Below are 24,480 nucleotides of genomic sequence, written 5' to 3'. Positions count from 1 at the left end.
TGTGCTGGAGAGGAGGAAGGCTCTGGCAGCGCTGGAGAGACGGGAGACTCCGACAGCGCTGGAGAGGAGGAAGGCTCCGGCAGCGCTGGAGAGGCGGGAGCCTCTGTAAGGATGAGCCGGAGAGACAGCCTGGTGCGGGGGGCTGTCACTGGAGGGCTGGTGCCTGGAGGTGGTGACGGATAGACCGGACCGTGCAGGCGCACTGGAGCTCTTGAGCACCGAGCCTGCCGAACCTTACCCGGTTGAATGGTCCCGGTCGCCCTGCCAGTACGGCGAGGTGGAATAGCCCGCACTGGGCTATGCAGGCGAACCGGGGACACCGTGCGCAAGGCTGGTGCCATGTAAGCCGGCCCAAGGAGACGCACTGGAGACCAGATGCGTAGAGCCGGATTCATGGCACTTGGCTCGATGCCCACTCTAGCCCGGCCGATACGCGGAGCTGGAATGTACCGCACCGGGCTATGCACCCGCACTGGGGACACCGTGCGCTTCACAGCATAACACGGTGCCTGCCCGGTCTCTCCAGCCCCCCGGTAAGCACAGGAAGTTGGCGCAGGTCTCCTACCTGGCTTCACCACACTTCCTGTGTGCCCCCCCCCCAATACATTTTTGGGGCTGACTCTCGGGCTTCCATCCACGCCGCCGTGCTGCCTCCTCATACCAGCACCTCTCCTCCTTCGCCGCCTCCAGCTCTTCTTTGGGGCGGCGATATTCTCCAGGCTGTGCCCAGGGTCCTTTACCTTCCAATTCTTCCTCCCATGTCCATTCCTCCAAATAGTGCAGCCTCTCCCACTGCTGCTGCTGCTTCTCCTGCTGCTGCTGCCTCTGTTGCTTCTCCTGCTGCTGCCTCTGTTTACCACACCGCTTGGTCCTTGGTTGGTGGGTGATTCTGTAAGGGTTTTCCTGTGGTGAAGTAGAGGCGGACCAAAACGCAGCGTGGTTATATTGATTCATGTTTAATAAAAACAGATAAACATGAACACTACAAAACAATAAACGTGGAAAACCAAAAACAGTCCTATCTTGTGCAAACACAGAGACAGGAACAATCACCCACAAACACACAGTGAAACCCAGGCTACCTAAGTATGATTCTCAATCAGAGACAACTAATGACACCTGCCTCTGATTGAGAACCATTCTAGGCCGAAACATAGAAATTCCCAAATCATAGAAAAACAAACATAGACTGCCCACCCAACTCACGCCCTGACCATACTAAATAAATACAAAACAAAGGAAATAAAGGTCAGAACGTGACATTTTGACACTCTTATGTAGGTGTCATTAAATAAAATAACTACCGTGGTAGGTTTTGACACTCTTATGTAGGTGTCATTAAATAAAATAACTACCGTGGTAGGTTTTGACACTCTTATGTAGGTGTCAATAAATAAAATAACTACCGTGGTAGGTTTTGACACTTTTATGTAGGTGTCATTCTATAAAATAACTACCGTGGTAGGTTTTGACACTCTCTGTCACGCCCTGGTCGAGGTATTTTGTGTTTATCTTCATTTATTTGGTCAGACCAGGGTGTGGCATGGGGTTTTTGTATGTGGTGTGTTGGTATTGGGATTGTAGCTTAGTGGGGTGTTCTAGTTAAGTCTATGGCTGTCTGAAGTGGTTCTCAATCAGAGGCAGGTGTTTATCGTTGTCTCTGATTAGGAACCATATTTAGGCAGCAATATTCTTTGTGTGTTTCGTGGGTGATTGTCCTTAGTGTCTTTGTTCCTGTGGCTGTGTTAGTTGACACAAGTATAGGCTGTTTCGGTTTTCGTTACGTTCTTTGTTTTGTAGTGTTTGTATTGATTTGTCTTTTACGTTTGTTTATTAAACATGGATCGCAATCTACACGCCGCATTTTGGTCCGACTTCTCCACAAGAGAACCGTTACACTGTGGTAGGTTTTGACACTCTTATGTAGGTGTCATTAAATTAAATAACTACCGTGGTAGGTTTTGACACTCTTATCTAGGTGTCATAACCAGCCATAAAATAACGCATTTTATGTCACAACGGGTCTTAATATATGTGTCATGACAGTGTTATGACCATATTATAACAGGTTATGACAGGTTATGTCAGCCATTGTGACATATTATGACATGGTTATGGCAGGTTATGTCAGCCATTGTGACATATTATGACAGGTTATGGCAGGTTATGTCAGCCATTGTGACATATTATGACAGGTTATGACAGGTTATGTCAGCCATTGTGACATATTATGACATGGTTATGACAGGTTATGTCAGCCATTGTGACATATTATGACAGGTTATGGCAGGTTATGTCAGCCATTGTGACATATTATGGCAGGTTATGTCAGGCATTGTGACATATTATGACAGGTTATGGCAGGTTACGTCAGCCATTGTGACATATTATGACAGGTTATGGCAGGTTATGTCAGCCATTGTGACATATTATGACAGGTTATGGCAGGTTATGTCAGCCATTGTGACATATTATGACAGGTTATGGCAGGTTATGTCAGCCATTGTGACATATTATGACAGGTTATGGCAGGTTACGTCAGCCATTGTGACATATTATGACAGGTTATGGCAGGTTATGTCAGCCATTGTGACATATTATGACATGGTTATGACCGTGTCATAAGGTGTTCTGACGCTCGGTGTCAAGTAATGTGCTACCGTAATGTTACGTACATTTGACATTATTTATTGACGATTGGCTGTAAAAATAGATTTAGTGTCAGTATCACGTCAAAGCACAAGGCAGATTATCTCAAACCCAGGACTTGGCCCATGAAAGACTGTATCCACTGCCACAGACTTTTGGGAAAGACAGCATACTCTGTCATGAAGCTAAGTTCCAGGATAAATTCACTCCTCAGTGGACAGTTGAACAGCAAGACACAGCCACCTTTCCTATGGAAATGAGGTGAATAAGCAGGTTACTCCATCGTGGGCTGGACGGACAACCGTGGACTGCAACGTCAGGAGGGAGTTCACAAAGGTCAAAGGAGTAGGCCTATGTGGACACAGGCAAAGACCAAGGCAGAGAGGAAAACAATGGAGAGCAAAACTGGGGCCAGATTCTCTGAGCTATATGGACATATTTCATACACATGGATGTAGTGGACCCTATGCATCAGTTTCTTTTACTGGGGACAGAAAAGCATGTTTTTCCCATCTGAAAGAATGTTGATGCGCTGGATGATGGCGTACTAAGAAATACTCCGCTTAAAGTTGACGCACCTGCAGATGTCCCACTGGGCACACACTGGTTGAATCAACGTTGTTTCCACGCCACTACAATGAAATTGCGCTGAACCAACTTGGAACAAATGTTGAATTGTGTCTCCAGTGTGATAGGCCAACTACATGCTAAAATCCCAAGACATTTGTCTGCCCTGTAAACAGCTGTTTGTCATAACAAGTGGGGGGAACGATGATCTGAATAGTGTCTTCGGATGAATGTATCTAAACAAGATCTCACCGTCCTACAGCTGACCGAACAGCAGACCGAACAGCAGACCGAACAGCAGACCGAACAGCAGACCGAACAGCAGACCGAACAGCAGACCAAACAGCAGACCGAACAGCTGACCGAACAGCATGATGAGGTAGACATGCAGGGAGAGGGTTCTAAGCACTGATCAAAGTCAGAGTTTGCATTCGTTCAGTGTGTACTTGCAAAGTGGTTCGCCACTGACAGACAGACAGGCCTACCACACATTCATCCAGATGCAGAACTAACACCAGGCGTGGTAACACAGTTGTTCTCTTGTGCATTTCTCATATCATAGATCGTGTATTCTCATATCATAGATCGTGTAAATTGGTTCCAGAAACATCCGAATCAATATCATTTCAAGCTCCCTGTTGAGGTTTGGGGCAAGGCATTGAAATCTGTTTCAGAGGCACAATTTATTCCAGTTCAGAGAATTATGAACCGTTGTGCGTATTGCCAGTATAAAGTGCAGTTTGCCAGGATAAAGTGCAGCTTGCCAGGATAAAGTGCCGTTTGCCAGGATAAAGTGCCGTTTGCCAGGATAAAGTGCAGTTTGCCAGGATAAAGTGCAGTTTGCCAGGATAAAGTGCCGTTTGCCAGGATAAAGTGCAGTTTGCCAGTATAAAGTGCAGTTTGCCAGGATAAAGTGCAGTTTGCCAGTATAAAGTGCAGTTTGCCAGGATAGAGTGCAGCTTGCCAGGATAAAGTGCAGTTTGCCAGGATAAAGTGCCGTTTGCCAGGATAAAGTGCAGCTTGCCAGGATAAAGTGCAGTTTGCCAGGATAGAGTGCAGCTTGCCAGGATAGAGTGCAGCTTGCCAGGATAGAGTGCAGCTTGCCAGGATAAAGTGCAGCTTGCCAGGATAAAGTGCAGCTTGCCAGGATAAAGTGCAGCTTGCCAGGATAAAGTGCAGCTTGCCAGGATAAAGTGCAGCTTGCCAGGATAAAGTGCAGCTTGCCAGGATAAAGTGCAGTTTACCAGGATAAAGTGCAGTTTGCCAGGACTACAGAGTGACTGTAGGAGTAACCCTTTCAACGCAGGGCTTTTTGTAGGCATTAGGCTGCTTGGAGGAAAAACGGAGAAATCAAGGGGCATTGAGAGCAAAGCTACTGTTCACATCTTAAATTGTAAAGGGAAAAAATGTTGAATGAATTTTTCTATCCAATACTACTAATAATATGCATATATTAGCTTCTGGGCCTAAGTAGCAGGAAGTTTACTCTGGGCACGCTTTTCATCCGAACGTGAAAATGCTGCCAACTATCCCAAACAGGTTTACAACGTGTATCATACTTAAAAAAAAAGGTTTTATTATCAATTTTTTAGATGCAACTTTGCATTGTACTGTGAAACTGCTTGATGTGTTAAAATCCATTTTATTTTTAGCTTGGCCTTTAATCAATCACTCCTTTGTGTTTGATGTTCTTTGATAACATTTGACCTCTTTTATTGTGGGCTTATTTTTTCATTTGATTGCTTTAAGTGTGTTGCTATTTTAAATGCACTTCAAACAAATGTTGAATTGAAGTTTGATTTGATATCGCATCTTTAATGGATGATTGCATGAATATAGACTCCATTAACTTTATAGTCTATCGTTTTTAGTAAGATCAATCAATCAAATGTATTTATAAAGCCCTTTTTACATCAGCCGATGTCAGAAAGCCCAAACAGCAAGCAATGCAGGATGTAGAAGCACGGTGGCTAGGAAAAACTATCTAGAAAGGCAAGAACCTAGGAGAAAACTTAGAGAGGAACCAGGCTCTGAGGGGTGGCCAGTCCTCTTCTGGCTGTGCCGGGTGGAGATTATAGCAGAACATGGCCAAGATGTTCAAACGTTCATAGATGACCGGCAGGGTAAAATAATAATAATCACAGTGGTTGTAGAGGGTGCAACAGTTCAACACCTCAGGAGTAAATGTCGGTTGGTTTTTCATAGCCAAGCATTCAGAGTTCGAGACAGCAGGTGTGGTAATGAGAGAAAGTCGAAAACAGCAGGTTCGGGACAAGGTACCACGTCCGGTAAAAAGGTCAAGGTTCCATAGCCGCAGGCAGAACAGTTGAAACTGGAGCAGCAGCAAGACCAGGTGGACTGGGGACAGCCAGGAGTCACCAGGCCAGGTAATGCTGAGGCATGGTTCCAGAGCTCAGGTCCTCTGGGAGGGAGAGGGAGAGAGAGAGAATTAGAGGGAGCGTTTTTCAAATGTATGAACTAGGTTATAGGCCTACTAAATAAATGTTTGGAGTAGATTGCCTGCTGAGCTGAACTTGGGTGTGATATGAGGACTATAGGTGTTAGGGTTATTAGCATTTGTAAAGATCCATGACCTTCCTGAGCCGACTAATCAAGACTGGTCAAGTTATGTTTCTATTCTGACTTAATACTGAGGTTCTACTTCTTATCATTGAACATATTCTGACTTACAGTGCTTTGGGAAAGTATTCAATCCCCTTCCCTTTTTCCAAAATGTGTTACGTTACAGCCTTATTCTACAGTTTACTAAATTATCAATCTACACTCAATACCCCATAATGACGAAGTGAAAACAAGGTTTTAGAAATGTTTGCAATTTTATTAAAGATAAATAACAGAAATACATTATTTACATAAGTATTCAGACCCTTTGCTATTAGACTCAAAATTGAGCTCAGGTGCATCCTGTTTCCATTGATCATCCCTGAGATATTTCTACAACGTACCTATGGTAAATTCAATTAATTGGACATTATTTGGAAAGGCACACACCTGTCTATATAAGGTCCCACATTTGACAGTGTATGTCCCACAATTGACTGTGCAAAAACCAAGCCATGAGGTCGAAGGAATTGTCAGACACAAATCCCCGGAGACAGGATTGTGTCGAGGCACAGATCTGGGGAAGGGTACCAAAACATTTCTGCAGCATTGTAGGTCCCCAAGAACACAGTGGACTCCGTCAATCTTAAATGGAAGAGGTTTGGAACCACCAAGAGCTGGCCGCCCATCCTAACTGAGCAATAGGGGGCTAAGGGCCTTGGTCAGGGAGGTGACCAATAACCCGATGGTCACTCTGACAGAGCTCCAGAGTTCCTCTGTGGAGAAGGGAGAACCTTCCAGAAGAGCAACCATTTCTGCAGAACTCCGCAAATCAGGCCTTTATGGTGTCCAGACGGAAGACACTCCTCAGTAAAAGGCACATGACAGCACGTTTGGAGTTTGCCAAAAGGAACCTAAAGGACTCTCCGACCATGAGAAACTATATTCTCTGGTCTGATGAAACCAAGATTGAACTCTTTGGCCTGAATGCCAAGCATCATGTCTGAAGGAAACCTGGCACCATCCCTACGGTGAAGCATGGTGGTGACAGCATTTTTCAGCAGCAGGGACTGGGAGACTAGTCAGGATCGTGGGAAAGATGAACAGAGCAAAGTACAGTGAGATCATTGATGAAAACCTGCTCCAGAGTGCTCAGGACCTCAGACTGGGGCAAAGGTTCACCTTCCAACTGGACAACGACTCTAAGGACACAGCCAAGACAATGCATGAGTGTGTTCGAGACAAGTCTCTGAATGTCCTTGAGTGGCCCATCCAGAGCCTGGATTTCAACCCGATCAAACAGCTCTGGAGAGACCTGAAAATAGCTGTGCAGCAACGATCCCCATCCAACCTGACAGAGCTTGAGAGGATATGCAGAGAAGAATTGGAGAAACTCCAATACAGATGTGCCAACCTTGTAGCGTCATACCCAAGAAGATTCAAGGTTGTAATCGCTGCCGAAGGTGCTTCAACAAGGTGCTGAGTAAAGGATCTGAATACTTATGTGTAATTATCATTTTTTAAATTCTTAATCAATTTGCTAACATTCTAAAAACCTGTTTTTGCTTTGTAATTATGGGGTATTGTGTGTAGATTGATGAGGGAAAAAAGCAATTTAATCAATTGTAGAATAAGGCTGTAAGGTCACAACATTTGGAAAAAAGTCAAGGGGTCTGAATACTTTCTGAATGCACCGTACATGTACACACTTGGTAACAGGCCAATTAACGATTAACACAAGTCTTCCTGTCTTTAGCATTTCACTGTGATGGCTGCAGTAAATAAATGGGACAAATTACTGTCAAAGAAGATACTTATATCTATGTATATAGATACTTATATTTACTCCAAATGCCCCAAAGTGGTTCATTACCTTTTTAGTTTAAAAAGGCCTAATATTCAATGGAAATGGACCTTGGTCCCTTTCACCCTTAATGTTTCATATTCATAAATGTATATATATATATATATAGAATGCAGATGATTCAAAATCCTGTATTTATTTTCACGGAGCTTTGAATGTGTAGAACAAGTAGACGCGCACACTGTTAAAGCTCCCAATTCATAGCTTCGTTGGCGACGTTTCCATCCGAAAAGGATCTTCGTCAGGTCAAACACGCGGAGTGTTCGCATCCCAAAATACACAAGGAGTTGTGTAAGTCCACCGTCGAACACGTGACCTCATTAGCAAATATACAGTATTTTACCTCTCTGTGGACATGCTAGGCAGACAGAGAGGAAACAATTATGGCTAATAGATGCTAACAACATCATTTACCTTGAAATGGCCATTCAGTGACTATGGAGAGCAATTGTTTACTCTATCATCAGCTCCCCTGAGGCCCCACTTGACATTTCTCAATGAAAGGCCACCAAGGACCCTGCCTGTTATGTCGTGTTGGCCAGTGTCAGAGCACCACTACTCCTTTGGCCAGTGCCAGAGCACCATGTTTTCAGAGATAGAGAGAGGAGGTGGATGCAGTGTTTACATGGGACTAGATGTAATCAGCTCGATTGCATTTTGGCAGGGGTGGCTGGTTTAAAGAGCACTCGTGCTCTTACACCTGCATTGCTTGCTGTTTGGGGTTTTAGGCTGGGTTTCTGTACAGCACTTTGAGATATCAGCTGATGTACGAAGGGCTATATAAATACATTTGATTTGATTTGATTTGATTCGTGGGAGCGCACACGCACGGACACATGCATTTGTGCACCTTTTCAAAAATAAATTCCATTTCAACATTGGGAAACCAACTCCACGTGGGATTAATCCTTTTGTTTTCCCAAGTGTGTCCACTTACACTCAGCAAACACCAAATCAATGCCAACCAAACCAAACCAAACTGAGCCTGTGTTGCAATTAAATGACAAACCCAACAAGACATAGCACTCTCTCCATTTTCAAAGCTCCATAAGGAATACATTTACATTTGGACCAAGGCCAGTCTTTGTTTACAGAGCATCCCAATCCAGTACTCTGCCTGGCACTCCAGCTGTATGGCAGAGAGAGGAGACCACAGGGAACGGAGTGATTTATGCTAAGACAACACCCAGGACCTGCCAAGTGCGTCAGTGCTCCAAGAAATCCGCTTAAACAACAATAGAGGGAAGAATTAAACCAGCCAGACATCAGCTACAATGATTTACCACGGCAACGGTGTGTTGGAACCCGGTGAGGTTCAAGCTTCTCGAAAATCAGTCACTATGAGTCACGGAGGTCAACTCATGGTGCAAGGCTAAACTAGCTGATGTAGGCTAAGGCCTCCAGCCATTGTTTAACCCCCTGGCACTGTTTTGATGGAGAGTGACAAAGGACAGGAGGGACAGGTACAGAAAGGTCTGAATGCCATGCTGGGATGGGCTGACCTTTCTTAACGTCTGGAGGACCTGGTGGCTTGGGGGTCGGGAAGGAAGGAAGGTGGGAGGGAGGGAGGTGATGAGAGGGAGAACTGTGAAGGAGGTGAATGGTATGGCAAAATATACATCTGTGGAGGTTTCCGGTAAAAGTGGAAAGGCTAAGTTGCAAAATTTGACTCAATCGTTCACTTTGTGAAAGGATTCTGATGTGGAGACACCCTAGACATGGGCCTTAGGGGCCGTAGTGGCCATCTTACAAAATGACTGCCAACTGTAACACTATTTTACAGTTCAGAAGGACAATTTTTTGATAAACACTGGTATTGAACTGGTATTGTTCTGTACCTTACACCTTGTGATGACAGCTTAAAACACAGGACAGTTGAGCTAAAGGATGTGCAAAGTGCTCTCTCTTTCTCTCTCTCTCTCCCTCTCTCTCTCTCTGTGTTTCTCCCCCCCTTTCTCTCTCTCTCTCTTTCTCGCTTTGTCTCTCTCGCTCTCTCTCTGTGTTTCTCCCCCCTTTCTCGCTCTCTCTCTCTCTCTCTCTCTCTCTCTCTTTCTCGCTTTGTCTCTCTCGCTTTGTCTCTCTCGCTCTCTATCTCTTTCTTTTCCTCTCTCTCTCTCTCTGAATTCAATTTATTTTAAAGGGATATATTGGCATGCAAACCTATGTTTACATTGCCAAAGCAAGTGAAATAGATAATAAACACAAGTGAAATAAACAATCAGAAATTGTAAGCACAACACACACAACATTTTTTTTTAATTATAGAGACATTTCAAATGTACAGTGTTGTAACAATGTGCAAATTGTGTAGTTGTAGTACAACAGGGAAAATAAATAAACAGATCAATATGGGTTGTATCTACAATGGTGTTTGTTCTTCACTGGTTGCCCTTTTCTTGTGGCAACAGGTCACACATCTTGCTGTTGTGGTGACACACTGGTATTTAACTTAATAGATATGAGAGTTTATCAAAATTGGATCTCAAATTCTTTGTTGGTCTGTGTAATCTGAGGGAAATATGTGTCTCTAGCAGTAGGTTAGGAAGTGAAGCCCCCCCTCTCTCTCTCTGCTCATCTCTCTCTCTCTGCTCATCTGACACAGAGTCACAGGCTCACGGTGATTCCTGATTTGCTCTCGTCACAAATACGCAATCTGGTTGGTAGAGCCTATATGAGGGACAGTGTATCCATTGATCTGTACCGGGTACGTTTTTATTGAGACGCGCGCGGCGTGTCCACCTATAAAAGAGGAGTGCGGCTTGGAGCGCAGGACCAGACTTTCCCCTGTTCTGTTCTTGAGGTGCGATAGAGACTCCATACAAAGATACTGAGCAATATGGAGGGGACTTTCCGAGAGCAGCTTTTCTTCCTTGTGTTATGTCTGTCATTTCTGAAGGGAGACACCAGATACATCGAGGTAAGCCTCTGAAGTCACTTTGCCCGTTAATTGACCTTTTTCGTTCCCATGTGTATTAATGTACTAGACTTTGTCATACGAGCTCAATTAATGCAATAAAGTTGTTACAACTTGTTGTACTCAGTCAAATAAAGTTATCATTGTAATAACTGTCATTGTGCACTTGATTTATGCATTACGTAAGCTGCTAGACTTTACTAAAACACTTGAGTTGTCTTGCTTGACGGTATATTGTTGTCAACTTGTCCACATTAAATCTTGACTTTCTTTTTATAAATATTATCTAAATGCCGTTGTTTTTGTGTGCAGGAAAATGACATTACACCAGAGGGATTATTTGCACTTCTTAATTCAGAGCTCAAAAGAGAAATACCCGAGACATTAATTTACAGGCGACCCCTCCGTAAGTAACTGACTGAAGTACTCTCTTAAAAGCCTTTATTATGCATATTTTCCGTATACACGGTCGATCTGTGAAGCAATCTTTCTTTTTTTTTGCCGATCTGATCAAATCTTCAAAAATGCTTTTATTTAGCATGAAAAGTAAATAAAATGTAACTCTGAATTTTTCAGTCACAATTGTGAATGGATTTGTGTGAATAACAAATAATCGAAAATAATAAATGTGTGATTTAAGGCCTCTTGTAATTTATATAATTATAATATTTATTGACTAAAAGTACAAATTGATGTATACTACTTAAGGAATTGGAAATGTATATTAGATTGCATTTTTGTCAGAAAAAATATCAACAGCCAATGTGCACACAATTTAATGTTAACCCCGTCTCTGTCTCCATTTCTCTCTCATTCTCCATGTCATCTCTCTTTCTGTCTCTATCTCCCACTCCCCCACCTCTCTGTTACTCACACACCCATCTCCCTCTTTCTTCCCCTCTTCCCTACCTCTCCCCTCTATCTCTCCTCCTTCTCCCTATCTTTCTCTACCACCTTCCCTTTCTTCCTCCCATCCTCATCCTCTCCCGCTCTCAGGTTGTCTGGACATGGTGGCAGTAGAGGGTCAGTTCACCTTCACAGCAGACCGGCCTCAGCTCAGCTGTGCTTCTTTCTTCATCGCTGAGCCCGACCAGGTCATCAGTGTGGAGTATGACAGCGTCGACATCGACTGCAGGGGAGGAGACTTCATTAAGGTAACCGCACACGCACATGTGGCATGCATGCACACATGAAAAGTACACACGCACAGCAAACACACACACACACCACCTCTTTCACACCCACATACATCCCAAATACTACTCCCCTCCCATCTTCACCTTGACTGACGTCAGCACCACCAGGTCCAGGGATAGATTTACTTTTCCAGACAATTGATGGGATGAAATTCCCGGCAGATTATTTTGTTGTCATTCGTGCCCAGGTCTGAGTAGTGCTCTTCCCCCGAGGCTTGGCGTAAAATCCCTCACCTACCCCCTGACCTGGGAACACCCGTTCTCAGTAGAAGATAACGACGGACTCCTAAATACCATAAAATGATATCGTCACTTAGCAGATGCTGTCACCAGGGGTAACATAGGGTATTTTCCGGTGTCGTTTTCTTACTTGACTTTTGTGAATTTGTGCTAAGGCTTCAATTGAGTCCCACACTTGATATACAGCCAGGTCACACCAGATCGACTTCAGTATTCAACGTTTGTCCAGGTCCCCAGGACATCGGGAGATGCCTACAATAGCGTCCACTCAGGGCAACGTGAGCACCTATTACCATCTAGTAGGCTCCAAGGATGGCGGGTTCAATCCCAGTGCAAGGCACTCATTTGTATTTGTTTTGTTTTAACCCTATCCCAAACCTTAACCCTTACCTTAACCAGTCAGAATGAATGCCTAACCTTAACCCTTACCTTAACCAGTCAGAATTAATGCCTAACCTTAACCCTTACCTTAACCAGTCAGAATTAATGCCTAACCTTAACCCTTACCTTAACCAGTCAGAATTAATGCCTAACCTTAACCCTTACCTTAACCAGTCAGAATTAATGCCTAACCTTAACCCTTACCTTAACCAGTCAGAATTAATGCCTAACCTTAACCCTTACCTTAACCAGTCAGAATTAATGCCTAACCTTAACCCTTACCGTAACCAGTCAGAATTAATGCCTAACCTTAACCCTTACCTTAACCAGTCAGAATTAATGCCTAACCTTAACCCTTACCTTAACCAGTCAGAATTAATGCCTAACCTTAACCCTTACCTTAACCAGTCAGAATTAATGCCAAACCTTAACCCTTACCTTAACCAGTCAGAATTAATGCCTAACCTTAACCCTTACCTTAACCAGTCAGAATTAATGCCTAACCTTAACGCTTACCTTAACCAGTCAGAATGAATGCCTAACCTTAACCCTTACCTTAACCAGTCAGAATTAATGCCTAACCTTAACCCTTACCTTAACCAGTCAGAATTAATGCCTAACCTTAACGCTTACCTTAACCAGTCAGAATGAATGCCTAAACTTAACCCTTACCTTAACCAGTCAGAATTAATGCCTAACCTTAACCCTTACCTTAACCAGTCAGAATTAATGCCTAACCTTAACCCTTACCTTAACCAGTCAGAATTAATGCCTAACCTTAACCCTTACCGTAACCAGTCAGAATTAATGCCTAACCTTAACCCTTACCGTAACCAGTCAGAATGAATGCCTAACCTTAACCCTTACCTTAACCAGTCAGAATGAATGCCTAACCTTAACCCTTACCTTAACCAGTCAGAATTAATGCCTAACCTTAACCCTTACCGTAACCAGTCAGAATTAATGCCTAACCTTAACCCTTACCGTAACTAGTCAGAATTAATGCCTAACCTTAACCCTTACCGTAACTAGTCAGAATTAATGCCTAACCTTAACCCTTACCTTAACCAGTCAGAATTAATGCCTAACCTTAACCCTTACCGTAACTAGTCAGAATTAATGCCTAACCTTAACCCTTACCGTAACTAGTCAGAATTAATGCCTAACCTTAACCCAGAATTACCTAACCAGTCAGAATTAATGCCTAACCTTAACCCTTACCGTAACTAGTCAGAATTAATGCCTAACCTTAACCCTTACCGTAACTAGTCAGAATTAATGCCTAACCTTAACCCTTACCGTAACTAGTCAGAATTAATGCCTAACCTTAACCCTTACCGTAACTAGTCAGAATTAATGCCTAACCTTAACCCTTACCGTAACTAGTCAGAATTAATGCCTACTTTTAACCCTTACCGTAACTAGTCAGAATTAATGCCTAACTTTAACCCTTACCGTAGCCCTTTACACTCATACGCGTATGTGGGATGAAAATGGCATCTTTGGGCACTAATAAGCATCTAATCGGAAAGCAGTATTTCGAAAGATGAGACGTTGAGGATTATAATATAATACTGATTTGATGTCGTACAAGCAAGCCAAACACCCGTGAGTCCAAATGTGCCCTTCACATTTCTATATTATACAGCTCATGTCATATACAGTGTCAACGTTTTCTTTTCATCGCTGTGTTTGATGTACAGTTACAAGATGACATGGGGTCGTACCCTGGGTTGTTCATTGGGAAGAACACCCATCTGAACGCACGCATGACTCCTTTCTATGCCCCCCAAAATGATGATCGGCTTCTCTGAATTGCCTTGTGGAAAGCCTAACACTGTAAGATCATGTTTTATAACTTGGCTAGTCTTGTTGGCAACAGAACAAGCTTGCAAGTAACGCCCAGCTGACCCAGATTACGATTTATAATGAGCAGGTTTTTGTTTATTTTTGACCAGTAATTGTGTTTGGATCCAGGGTTGTGTTCCAAACAAAACAACTACAAGTGTGCTTGTTCTAGTTCCTTAACGGCACATGGGAGAGCTAAAGCACCATATAGCTGAAGATTCTTCTTTGAGTCATAAAAGTGTATTGGAATTACTTTGGAACTGTAAACGCTTTGGAGAGGTGTTTTGGCCACTTGGAGTTCACTCAAATCTCACTCAAATCTCACTCAAATCCTTGTATTTTTTTTTGTCTTATCATCTTGCTAAATGTCCAGAATCCAGAATATTTTCAGATTTCGTTTTCAACAAATGCGGTGAAAAGTAGAGTAAATGTAAAATGCACATAAAATCAAGTGTGATGTTTGGATTCAGTCTTGTGTCTGGTGGACTGTTGTTTCATTAACTTTGGCCAGATCATTTCCCCATGATCTCAGAACGGTTCCTTTCAATTGCTACCATGCTTATGTATTTGCTTTTCATATTTCTTCTGTAAGAAACATTTCAATTTAGCCATATTCATATCGGCCAATTCCCACGAGTGTAAAGGGTTAACCAGTCGGAATTAATGGCTAAACTTAACTGTAGAAATTTGACGTTTAAAAAAAAATGGCCTTGTTTAGAAGGAGTGCAAGGGCAAATTGAGTCACAGAGTAGGCATTTCCTAACGGAAATATGCAAATACATAGCCAATAGGATCTCGCCAGCTCGTGCTTGGCTCTGCCCACCACCTTGCTTGTTCTGCCTACTATGCTTAACTTGCTCCCATCGGAAACGATACCCTGTGGTCTATCTTTGGTTAGTTCTTTGTTGATACCTTGTTGGGAATTAACGACACACAGACACACGAGTCACTTCCTGATTTGAACACGGGCTCAAACGGAAGTCACCTTTAAAAGTCAATTATAGTGAACAGGTTGTTCATCTGCATTTTTTGGAACCCTCGTTTTGCTTACAGAGAAAAATTCTGGAAATTGGATTTGATTGAATGCTTTTGATTAAGTCCACATCTCTCTCCTCTCCCAGGTGTTTGATGGCTGGGTGATGAAGGGAGAGAAGTTCCCTAGTTCCCAGGACCACGCCCTGCCGTTGATGGAACGCTATGTGGACTACTGCGACTCTGGGACGGTCAGGAGAACCGTGCGGTCGTCTCAGAACGTTGCCATGCTGTTCTTCCGCATTCACACTGCCGGGAGCTCCTTCACGCTGACAGTCAGGAAACCCATCAACCCTTTCCGTGAGTAGAGACCTGCACTAGCTTGATGGCCAGTCTTAGTGTTAATGACCTTTAAGGTTGTACTGTGAGTGCATGAACTGAAGCCCCGTTTATACCCGGTTCTAACATGCATCAGTTGTCCTGATCTTCTCCACATTCTGATTGTGCCCACATTTGTCGACAGGTGTAGACAATCAAAAGTCGCATGGTGAACTGATCGTGATTAGATCTTCCTGACCACCTCCAGACGTAGTCGAAGATACATCTTGTACGGATTTCCTTGAAGTGTAAACAGATCCAGACAACTAAAGTTTAAAGCCAATTTATAAGTTTAAAGCCTATTTATGCTCGCTCCGGGGGGCACCATAGAGAAGGTTTGAAGCAATTGCAGAGTCTCCGGAGGCTTGCGGAAGCCAAATCGAGCTCCGTACCGCATCGGCGCGTGCCTCCCAAATGTTGTAACAATGCGTAGGGCTCTGTATATCTCCGCATTGACATGATTAGTTGATGGTAGGTGGGAGCAAGAGGTCCTGTATAAACACAAACTAATTTCCTTGACAACAGCTCTGATCTGCTCCACGAAGTGCAAGAAGTAGGCCTATGAATGATCTGACTTCTGCGGAGGCCTCAGTGCAGTAAATGCTGTACGGCCACTGCAACTGAAAGGCTGCTAGATCGAATCCCTGAGCTGACAAGGTAAAAATCCGTCGTTCTGCCCCTGAGCAAGGCAGTTAACCCGCTGTCCCTAGGCCGTCATTGTAAATAAGAATTTGTTCTTAACTGACTTGCCTAGTTAAATAAAGGTTAAGTAAAAATAAATAAAAAGATGTCGGATTGACCATGTAGAGGCCTTTATTCCTTTTGGGCAAGGTCCCGCTTGTCCTGCTCTCGAAAAATAAATCACACCGGCCAGTTGAAGTAGTAATTATGGACAATGATACCTTCACAATTCCTCCAGAATTAACATCATGGTCTTCAATAGAAACAAAGTGCCTATACTGGCACTGTGGTCGGATGCCACAGGCCAATCGAAATGAGGTAAATCACATAGAAGTAAGGATATTTATGAAGAGATATCATCCCGAATGAGAGAAAATGGGTTCACCCGTTCCCACGTCCAATGCCAGTGAAAAATATAAACAAAATACTGGAAAACATTGTACAGAAAGGACAAGGACTGTAATAGCAGGCCATTAGGTGTGCCAACATGGGGCAGGATGCCAATGTAATGCTATAATAGTACTTTATACCACGTTGTAATCGCCAGGGTTGTGTGCTAATGCTTTAGGTGACCCTTTAGGTTGTTCAAGCTGCTCACGTCTAAGCCGTACTTGTGTGTGTGTGTTTGCATTTGTACTAAGCAATTTTGCCCACTTAAATGGATGCATTTTTGCTATAAGGTCAACACGTCTAGAGACACTGATATATCCCCCAACCCGCGCACCAATGACGTGGACGTCAATTAAGACAGCCCCCCGCACATCTCTGATCCAGAGGGGTTGGGTTAATTACGGAAGATACATTTCTGTTGAATGCATTCAGTTGTGCAACTGACAAGTTATCCCCTTTCCTTTCTCATGCCCCCCCCCCCCCCCCACCTCTCCCCCTACAGCCTGTAACATCATGTCCCAGACACCAGAGGGCAGCTTCACCATGGTGATCCCCCAGCAGCACAGGAACTGCAGCTTCTCCATCATCTACCCTGTAGAGATCAAGATTGCTGAGCTCAGCCTGGGACACTTCAACGACTTCCCCATCAAGGTGAGCCCTGAGCAGGGAAACATCTGAGCCTAGAGGTCCGAAGCACTGCTGATTTTCTTTTCGCCCTGGGAAATGTTTTGGTTGATTAATGTCACTCACTAATTAGCCAGAGATTCCACTCACCATGTGTCAGAGGTCTGAATCAAAAATTCTGATTAGAGGGGAAGAATAGAAAAAACATCAGCGATTCTGGCTTCTGGCAGGAAGTGGTTTAGTGAACTACCCTGCCAAAGACCTAGTGACCTGTGTTAGCTCCCAGTGATGATGAGTGGATGCTTGGAGTCAGTGGAGATGAGTGTGAGGGGGTAGAAGGAAAGAAAGATGGAAGAAAGAAAGAAAGAAAGAAAGAAAGAAAGAAAGAAAGAAAGAAAGAAAGAAAGAAAGAAAGAAAGAAAGAAAGAAAGGGAAGTTAAAAATACCTGTGAATCCATTGAGCTGGTCTTTCTCAACAGAGGTCCATCCCAGGATGTGCGGGAGCAGGGGACTTTGTGGAGCTGCTGGGAGGGAACGGGATGGACCCGTCTAAAATGTTCCCTGTAGCTGACCTTTGTTACAGATTTAACGGTCCCGGTGAGCGGCACCAACACCATCAATATCCTAACTAGAATATATCTTTATTAATCCCCATCACATCCTAACTAGAATATATATTTATTAACCACCATCACCATCCTAACTAGAATATATCTTTATTAACCCCACCATCACCATCCTAACTAGAATATATCTTTATTAACCACCATCACCATCCTAACTAGAATATATCTTTATTAATCCCCATCACATCCTAACTAGAATATATCTTTATTAACCCCACCATCACCATCCTAACTAGAATATATCTTTATTAACCACCATCACCATCCTAACTAGAATATATCTTTATTAACCCCCATCACATCCTAACTAGAATATATCTTTATTAATCCCCATCACATCCTAACTAGAATATATCTTTATTAACCACCATCACACCCTAACTAGAATATATCTTTATTAACTCCACCATCACCATCCTAACTAGAATATATCTTTATTAACCACCATCACATCCTAACTAGAATATATCTTTATTAACTCCACCATCACCATCCTAACTAGAATATATCTTTATTAACCACCATCACATCCTAACTAGAATATATCTTTATTACCCACCATCACCATCCTAACTAGAATATATCTTTATTAACTCCACCATCACATCCTAACTAGAATATATCATTATTACCCACCATCACCATCCTAACTAGAATATATCTTTATTAACCACCATCACATCCTAACTAGAATATATCATTATTACCCACCATCACCGTCCTAACTAGAATATATCTTTATTAACCACCATCACATCCTAACTAGAATATATCTTTATTAACTCCACCATCACCATCCTAACTAGAATATATCTTTATTAACCACCATCACCATCCAACTAGAATATATCTTTCTTAACCCCACCATCCTCATCCTAACTAGAAAATATCTTGATTAATTCCACTATCACCATCCTAACTAGAATATATCTTTATTAACCACCAACACCATCCTAACTAGAATATATCTTTATTAACCACCATCACCATCCTAACAGGAATATATCTTTATTAACCACCATCACCATCCTAACTAGAATATATCTTTGTTAACTCCACCATCACCATCCTAACTAGAATATATCTTTATTAACTCCACCATCACCATCCTAACTAGAATATATCTTTATTAACTCCAACATCACCATCCTAACTAGAATATATCTTTATTAACCACCATCACCATCCTAACTAGAATATATCTTTATTAACCCCACCAACACCATCCTAACTAGAATATATCTTTATTAACTCCACCATCACCATCCTAACTAGAATATATCTTTATTAACCACCATCACCATCCTAACTAGAATATATCTTTATTACCCACCATCACCATCCTAACTAGAATATATCTTTATTACCCACCATCACCATCCTAACTAGAATATATCTTTATTAACCACCATCACCATCCTAACTAGAATATATCTTTATTAACTCCACAATCACATCCTAACTAGAATATATCTTTATTACCCACCATCACCATCCTAACTAGAATATATCTTTATTAACTCCACCATCACCATCCTAACTAGAATATATCTTTATTAACCACCATCACCATCCCAACTAGAATATATATTTATTAACCACCATCACATCCTAACTAGAATATATCTTTATTAACTCCACCATCACCATCCTAACTAGAATATATCTTTATTAACCACCATCACATCCTAACTAGAATATATCTTTATTACCCACCATCACCATCCTAACTAGAATATATCTTTATTAACCCCACCATCACCATCCTAACTAGAATATATCTTTATTAACCACCATCACCATCCTAACTAGAATATATCTTTATTAACCACCATCACATCCTAACTAGAATATATCTTTATTAACCCCACCATCACCATCCTAACTAGAATATATCTTTATTAACCACCATCACCATCCTAACTAGAATATATCTTTATTAACCCCCATCACATCCTAACTAGAATATATCTTTATTAACCACCATCACACCCTAACTAGAATATATCTTTATTACCCACCATCACCATCCTAACTAGAATATATCTTTATTAACTCCACCATCACATCCTAACTAGAATATATCATTATTACCCACCATCACCATCCTAACTAGAATATATCTTTATTACCCACCATCACCATCCTAACTAGAATATATCTTTATTAACCACCATCACATCCTAACTAGAATATATCTTTATTAACTCCACCATCACCATCCTAACTAGAATATATCTTTATTAACCACCATCACCATCCAACTAGAATATATCTTTCTTAACCCCACCATCCTCATCCTAACTAGAAAATATCTTGATTAATTCCACCATCACCATCCTAAGTAGAATATATCTTTATTAACCACCAACACCATCCTAACTAGAATATATCTTTATTAACCACCATCACCATCCTAACAGGAATATATCTTTATTAACCACCATCACCATCCTAACAGGAATATATCTTTATTAACCACCATCACCATCCTAACAGGAATATATCTTTATTAACCACCATCACCATCCTAACTAGAATATATCTTTATTAACCCCACCAACACCATCCTAACTAGAATATATCTTTATTAACTTCACCATCACCATCCTAACTAGAATATATCTTTATTACCCACCAACACCATCCTAACTAGAATATATCTTTATTAACCACCATCACCATCCTAACTAGAATATATCTTTATTACCCACCAACACCATCCTAACTAGAATATATCTTTATTAACCACCATCACATCCTAACTAGAATATATCTTTATTAACTCCACCATCACCATCCCAACTAGAATATATCTTTATTAACCACCATCACATCCTAACTAGAATATATCTTTATTAACCACCATCACATCCTAACTAGAATATATCTTTATTAACTCCACCATCACCATCTAACTAGAATATATCTTTATTAACCACCATCACCATCCCAACTAGAATATATCTTTATTAATCCCCATCACATCCTAACTAGAATATATCTTTATTACCCACCATCACCATCCTAACTAGAATATATATTTATTAGCCACCATCACCATCCTAACTAGAATATATCTTTATTAACCACCATCACCATCCTAACTAGAATATATCTTTATTAACTCCACCATCACATCCTAACTAGAATATATCTTTATTAACCACCATCACCATCCCAACTAGAATATATCTTTATTAACCACCATCACATCCTAACTAGAATATATCTTTATTAACTCCACCATCACCATCCCAACTAGAATATATCTTTATTAACCACCATCACCATCCTAACTAGAATATATCTTTATTACCCACCATCACCATCCTAACTAGAATATATCTTTATTAACCACCATCACCATCCTAACTAGAATATATCTTTATTAACCACCATCACCATCCTAACTAGAATATATCTTTATTAACTCCACAATCACCATCCTAACTAGAATATATCTTTATTAACTCCACCATCACCATCCTAACTAGAATATATCTTTATTAACCACCATCACCATCCTAACTAGAATATATCTTTATTAACTCTACAATCACCATCCTAACTAGAATATATCTTTATTACCCACCATCACCATCCTAACTTGAATATATCTTTATTAACCACCATCACCATCCTAACAGGAATATATCTTTATTACCCCCACCATCACCATCCTAACTAGAATATATCTTTATTAACCACCATCACCATCCCAACTAGAATATATCTTTATTACCCACCATCACCATCCTAACTTGAATATATCTTTATTAACCACCATCACCATCCTAACTTGAATATATCTTTATTAACCACCATCACCATCCTAACTAGAATATATCTTTATTACCCATTTTTGAATGGAACGTTTTTGTTGTTGTTGTTGCTTTGCTTTCCGTGTGCAATATAATATCTGTCTTTGACTTCCTCCCTTTTCCTCGTCCTACAGCCCAGATGAAGATAGGTTGCGATAACACGGTGGTTAGGATGGTGTCCAGCGGGAAGTTTGTCAACCGCGTGGCGTTCCAGTACCGTCTGCTGGACCGGCAGGAGCTGCAGAGGATCAAGGTGAACAGTGTGGAGGATTTCTGCTTCACTGGCTGAGCTCTCTGTCTCTTTATCCATCTCCTCCCCAACATGTCGTCTCTCTACCACCTAGCTAATGGGGACCACGCATCACCGGCTGCCAAATCTACTATGAGACTGATTACAGAAAAAAGCCTGAAGGTTGCCATAAAATTCTGTTCTGTACTACATTTTGATTTGAAAGAGATTTATTAATTTTGTACCTCATTTGTTTTTTGTTTTATTTTGCTCACTTTCTGTTCAATGAATTGTGGCTTAATAAAGTGTTATTTTGTGTTTGTGGGCATTTCTAATATTGTTTTTTATTCTGTTGAACTTGTGTGATTATATGCAGTACATGACTGTACAAACGGGCCAGTGAGGGTGTTAAGCAGGGCGTTGTTAGTTCACATTCACATTCTGTACGAGAAAGGGTTCTGACAAACGGAATGTTTCTATCTATTTATTCTGCGAGACGCTATGTGTGGTTACAGGAGTGTGGATGGGAGGCGAGTGTTCAATGGAGGCTGGCAAATACATGTTCATTGCTGTTATCTATATTTATTTGTATCAAACCATTTTTTTGTAATAAAACTGAATCGCATGAGAAAGCACTTATTGGAGATGATAATTCCTTTAATTTTTTAATCAGTAAAATTATGCAGAACTAACAGGGTTGGCTGTCAGGGGAAGGATGCTGAGGGGGGGAGCTATGAAGAGGAAAGGAAGATGTCAACATCATGTCTCAACCTAACAAGAAAACCCTCTCCAGTTCCCGGTTACACAGAATTTAAGCACTCTTAAAATAGTCAATAGTTAAGTACATGTTAATCTATTTTGATGAGTTGAGTTTACTTCAATAGAAGCAGAAAGAACACTGTGATATTTATCCAAGCCATTCCATATCCTGAAACACAATCCCTCTAGTTCATGATTACATTTAGATTAGAATGTATTAATACAGTCAATTATTCATATATTGCTTTGCAGCATTATCCCACATCGCACATGAAACAAACCAATAACAAATTCTCTTGATGAGACACTTTTAGAAGTGGGCTACTTTTTTTTAAAAGGGTTGATGGTTAAAAGCTTCATGGTTCATTTAGGGTCAAACAGTACTTCATATTTGGTTTCCTGTACACAGAATTAATCACAAACAGATATTCAGTGATATTACCCAAATACACATATCGGAGCCTCAATAAGCCCACTGTCCTCTACCTGTTTGTTGAAGAAGAAAAAAACCTGAACACAATCACCCTTTCTGCCACCTTCTATAAGGCATGACATTACTTATGAATTACTTATGATGTCCTTTATAAAGGGTTTATTAAGCCGCATTTCAAGTTCTCCTTCATTAAAAGTGCCGTATGTCTGCCGTATGTATGAGTAATACTCTCCCCCCTCCCCCTCTCTCCACAGGGAGGACAGGGGAACACGGTGTGGGTGTTGCTGACGAGTGCTGGCTTGATTAAAGGTCAGAGTGTGTATTGTCACGGTGAGACACCTGGTGCACCACCCCACTGAGCAGCACAGCTAATTGATAAGGATTTGAGATCACCCCAGTTGGATTTGTACGCTTGCGTGTGTGTGTGTGTGTGTGTGTGTGTGTGTGTGTGTGTGTGTGTGTGTGTGTGTGTGTGTGTGTGTGGCAGCTGTGTGAAGAGTCCTGCAGTGATGTCACGACTGTAAGTCATCTTCAATTGGAAATTGGTCTCACACTGACTCACATCAATGCCTAAACTAGTGGAAAATAAGTGTGTGTGTGTGTGTGTGTGTGGTGGTGGTGGTGGGAGGGGGGTCTATAATGGAAGCTCTGAGGCAATTGTGGCGTATGTATTGATTTCTTATTACATGTTGGGAAAACTCATTCTGCGCCTATGGCTGCATTTACACAGGCAGCCTAATTTTTATATTTTTCCATTGATTGGTCCTTTGACCAAGAATTTGGCAAGATATCAGAATTGGGCTGCCTGTGTGAACACAGCCTTTGTGACCTGAGAAATGTATGACCTGTATCTGCAGGAGTTGCTGGTTCAAGGCCTGCTTTAGCTGTTACACTTAAGCGCTACACTACTGCCAGACTCCAGAACAGAGGACACTACTGCCAGACTCCAGAACAGAGGACACTACTGCCAGACTCCAGAACAGAGGACACTACTGCCAGACTCCAGAACAGAGGACACTACTGCCAGACTCCAGAACAGAGGACACTACTGCCAGACTCCAGAACAGAAGACACTACTACCAGACTCCAGAACAGAGGACACTACTGCCAGACTCCAGAACAGAGGACACTACTGCCTGACTCCAGAACAGAGGACACTACTGCCAGACTCCAGAACAGAGGACACTACTGCCAGACTCCAGAACAGAGGACACTACTGCCAGACTCCAGAACAGAGGACACTACTGCCAGACTCCAGAACAAAGGACACTAGTGCCAGACTCCAGAACAGAGGACACTACTGCCAGACTCCAGAACAGATTGCCAGGTGTTTTGTTACATTA

General features: G+C 41.8%; 1 protein-coding gene across 1 annotated transcript; it reads left to right on the top strand.

The window, feature by feature from the left end:
* Positions 1 to 10,397: 10,397 nt before the first annotated feature.
* On the top strand, positions 10,398 to 22,091 carry LOC115146986 (corticotropin-releasing factor-binding protein-like). The gene is made up of 7 exons (XM_065004568.1): positions 10,398 to 10,559; positions 10,869 to 10,962; positions 11,553 to 11,710; positions 15,343 to 15,553; positions 17,145 to 17,293; positions 17,746 to 17,863; positions 21,851 to 22,091. Exons 1-7 carry the CDS (start codon positions 10,479 to 10,481, stop codon positions 22,003 to 22,005), a joined length of 966 nt encoding a protein of 321 aa, XP_064860640.1. The 5' UTR covers positions 10,398 to 10,478; the 3' UTR covers positions 22,006 to 22,091.
* The last annotated feature ends 2,389 nt before the right edge of the window (positions 22,092 to 24,480 follow it).

The sequence above is a fragment of the Oncorhynchus nerka genome, linkage group LG19, assembly GCF_034236695.1.
Source record: "Oncorhynchus nerka isolate Pitt River linkage group LG19, Oner_Uvic_2.0, whole genome shotgun sequence".
Lineage (NCBI taxonomy): Eukaryota > Metazoa > Chordata > Actinopteri > Salmoniformes > Salmonidae > Oncorhynchus > Oncorhynchus nerka.
Note: the sequence above shows the minus strand (reverse complement) of the source record. Positions and strands in the feature narration are given on the sequence as shown.

What these genes read in the sequence shown, in the direction of transcription:
- LOC115146986 (XM_065004568.1), top strand. Translation starts at nt 10,479, where the DNA reads ATGGAGGGGACTTTCCGAGAGCAGCTTTTCTTCCTTGTGTTATGTCTG. An exon ending in GAAACCCATCAACCCTTTCC is followed by an intron (nt 15,554 to 17,144) that starts GTGAGTAGAGAC and finishes CTCCCCCTACAG; the next exon opens with CCTGTAACATCATGTCCCAG. An exon ending in TCAACGACTTCCCCATCAAG is followed by an intron (nt 17,294 to 17,745) that starts GTGAGCCCTGAG and finishes CTTTCTCAACAG; the next exon opens with AGGTCCATCCCAGGATGTGC.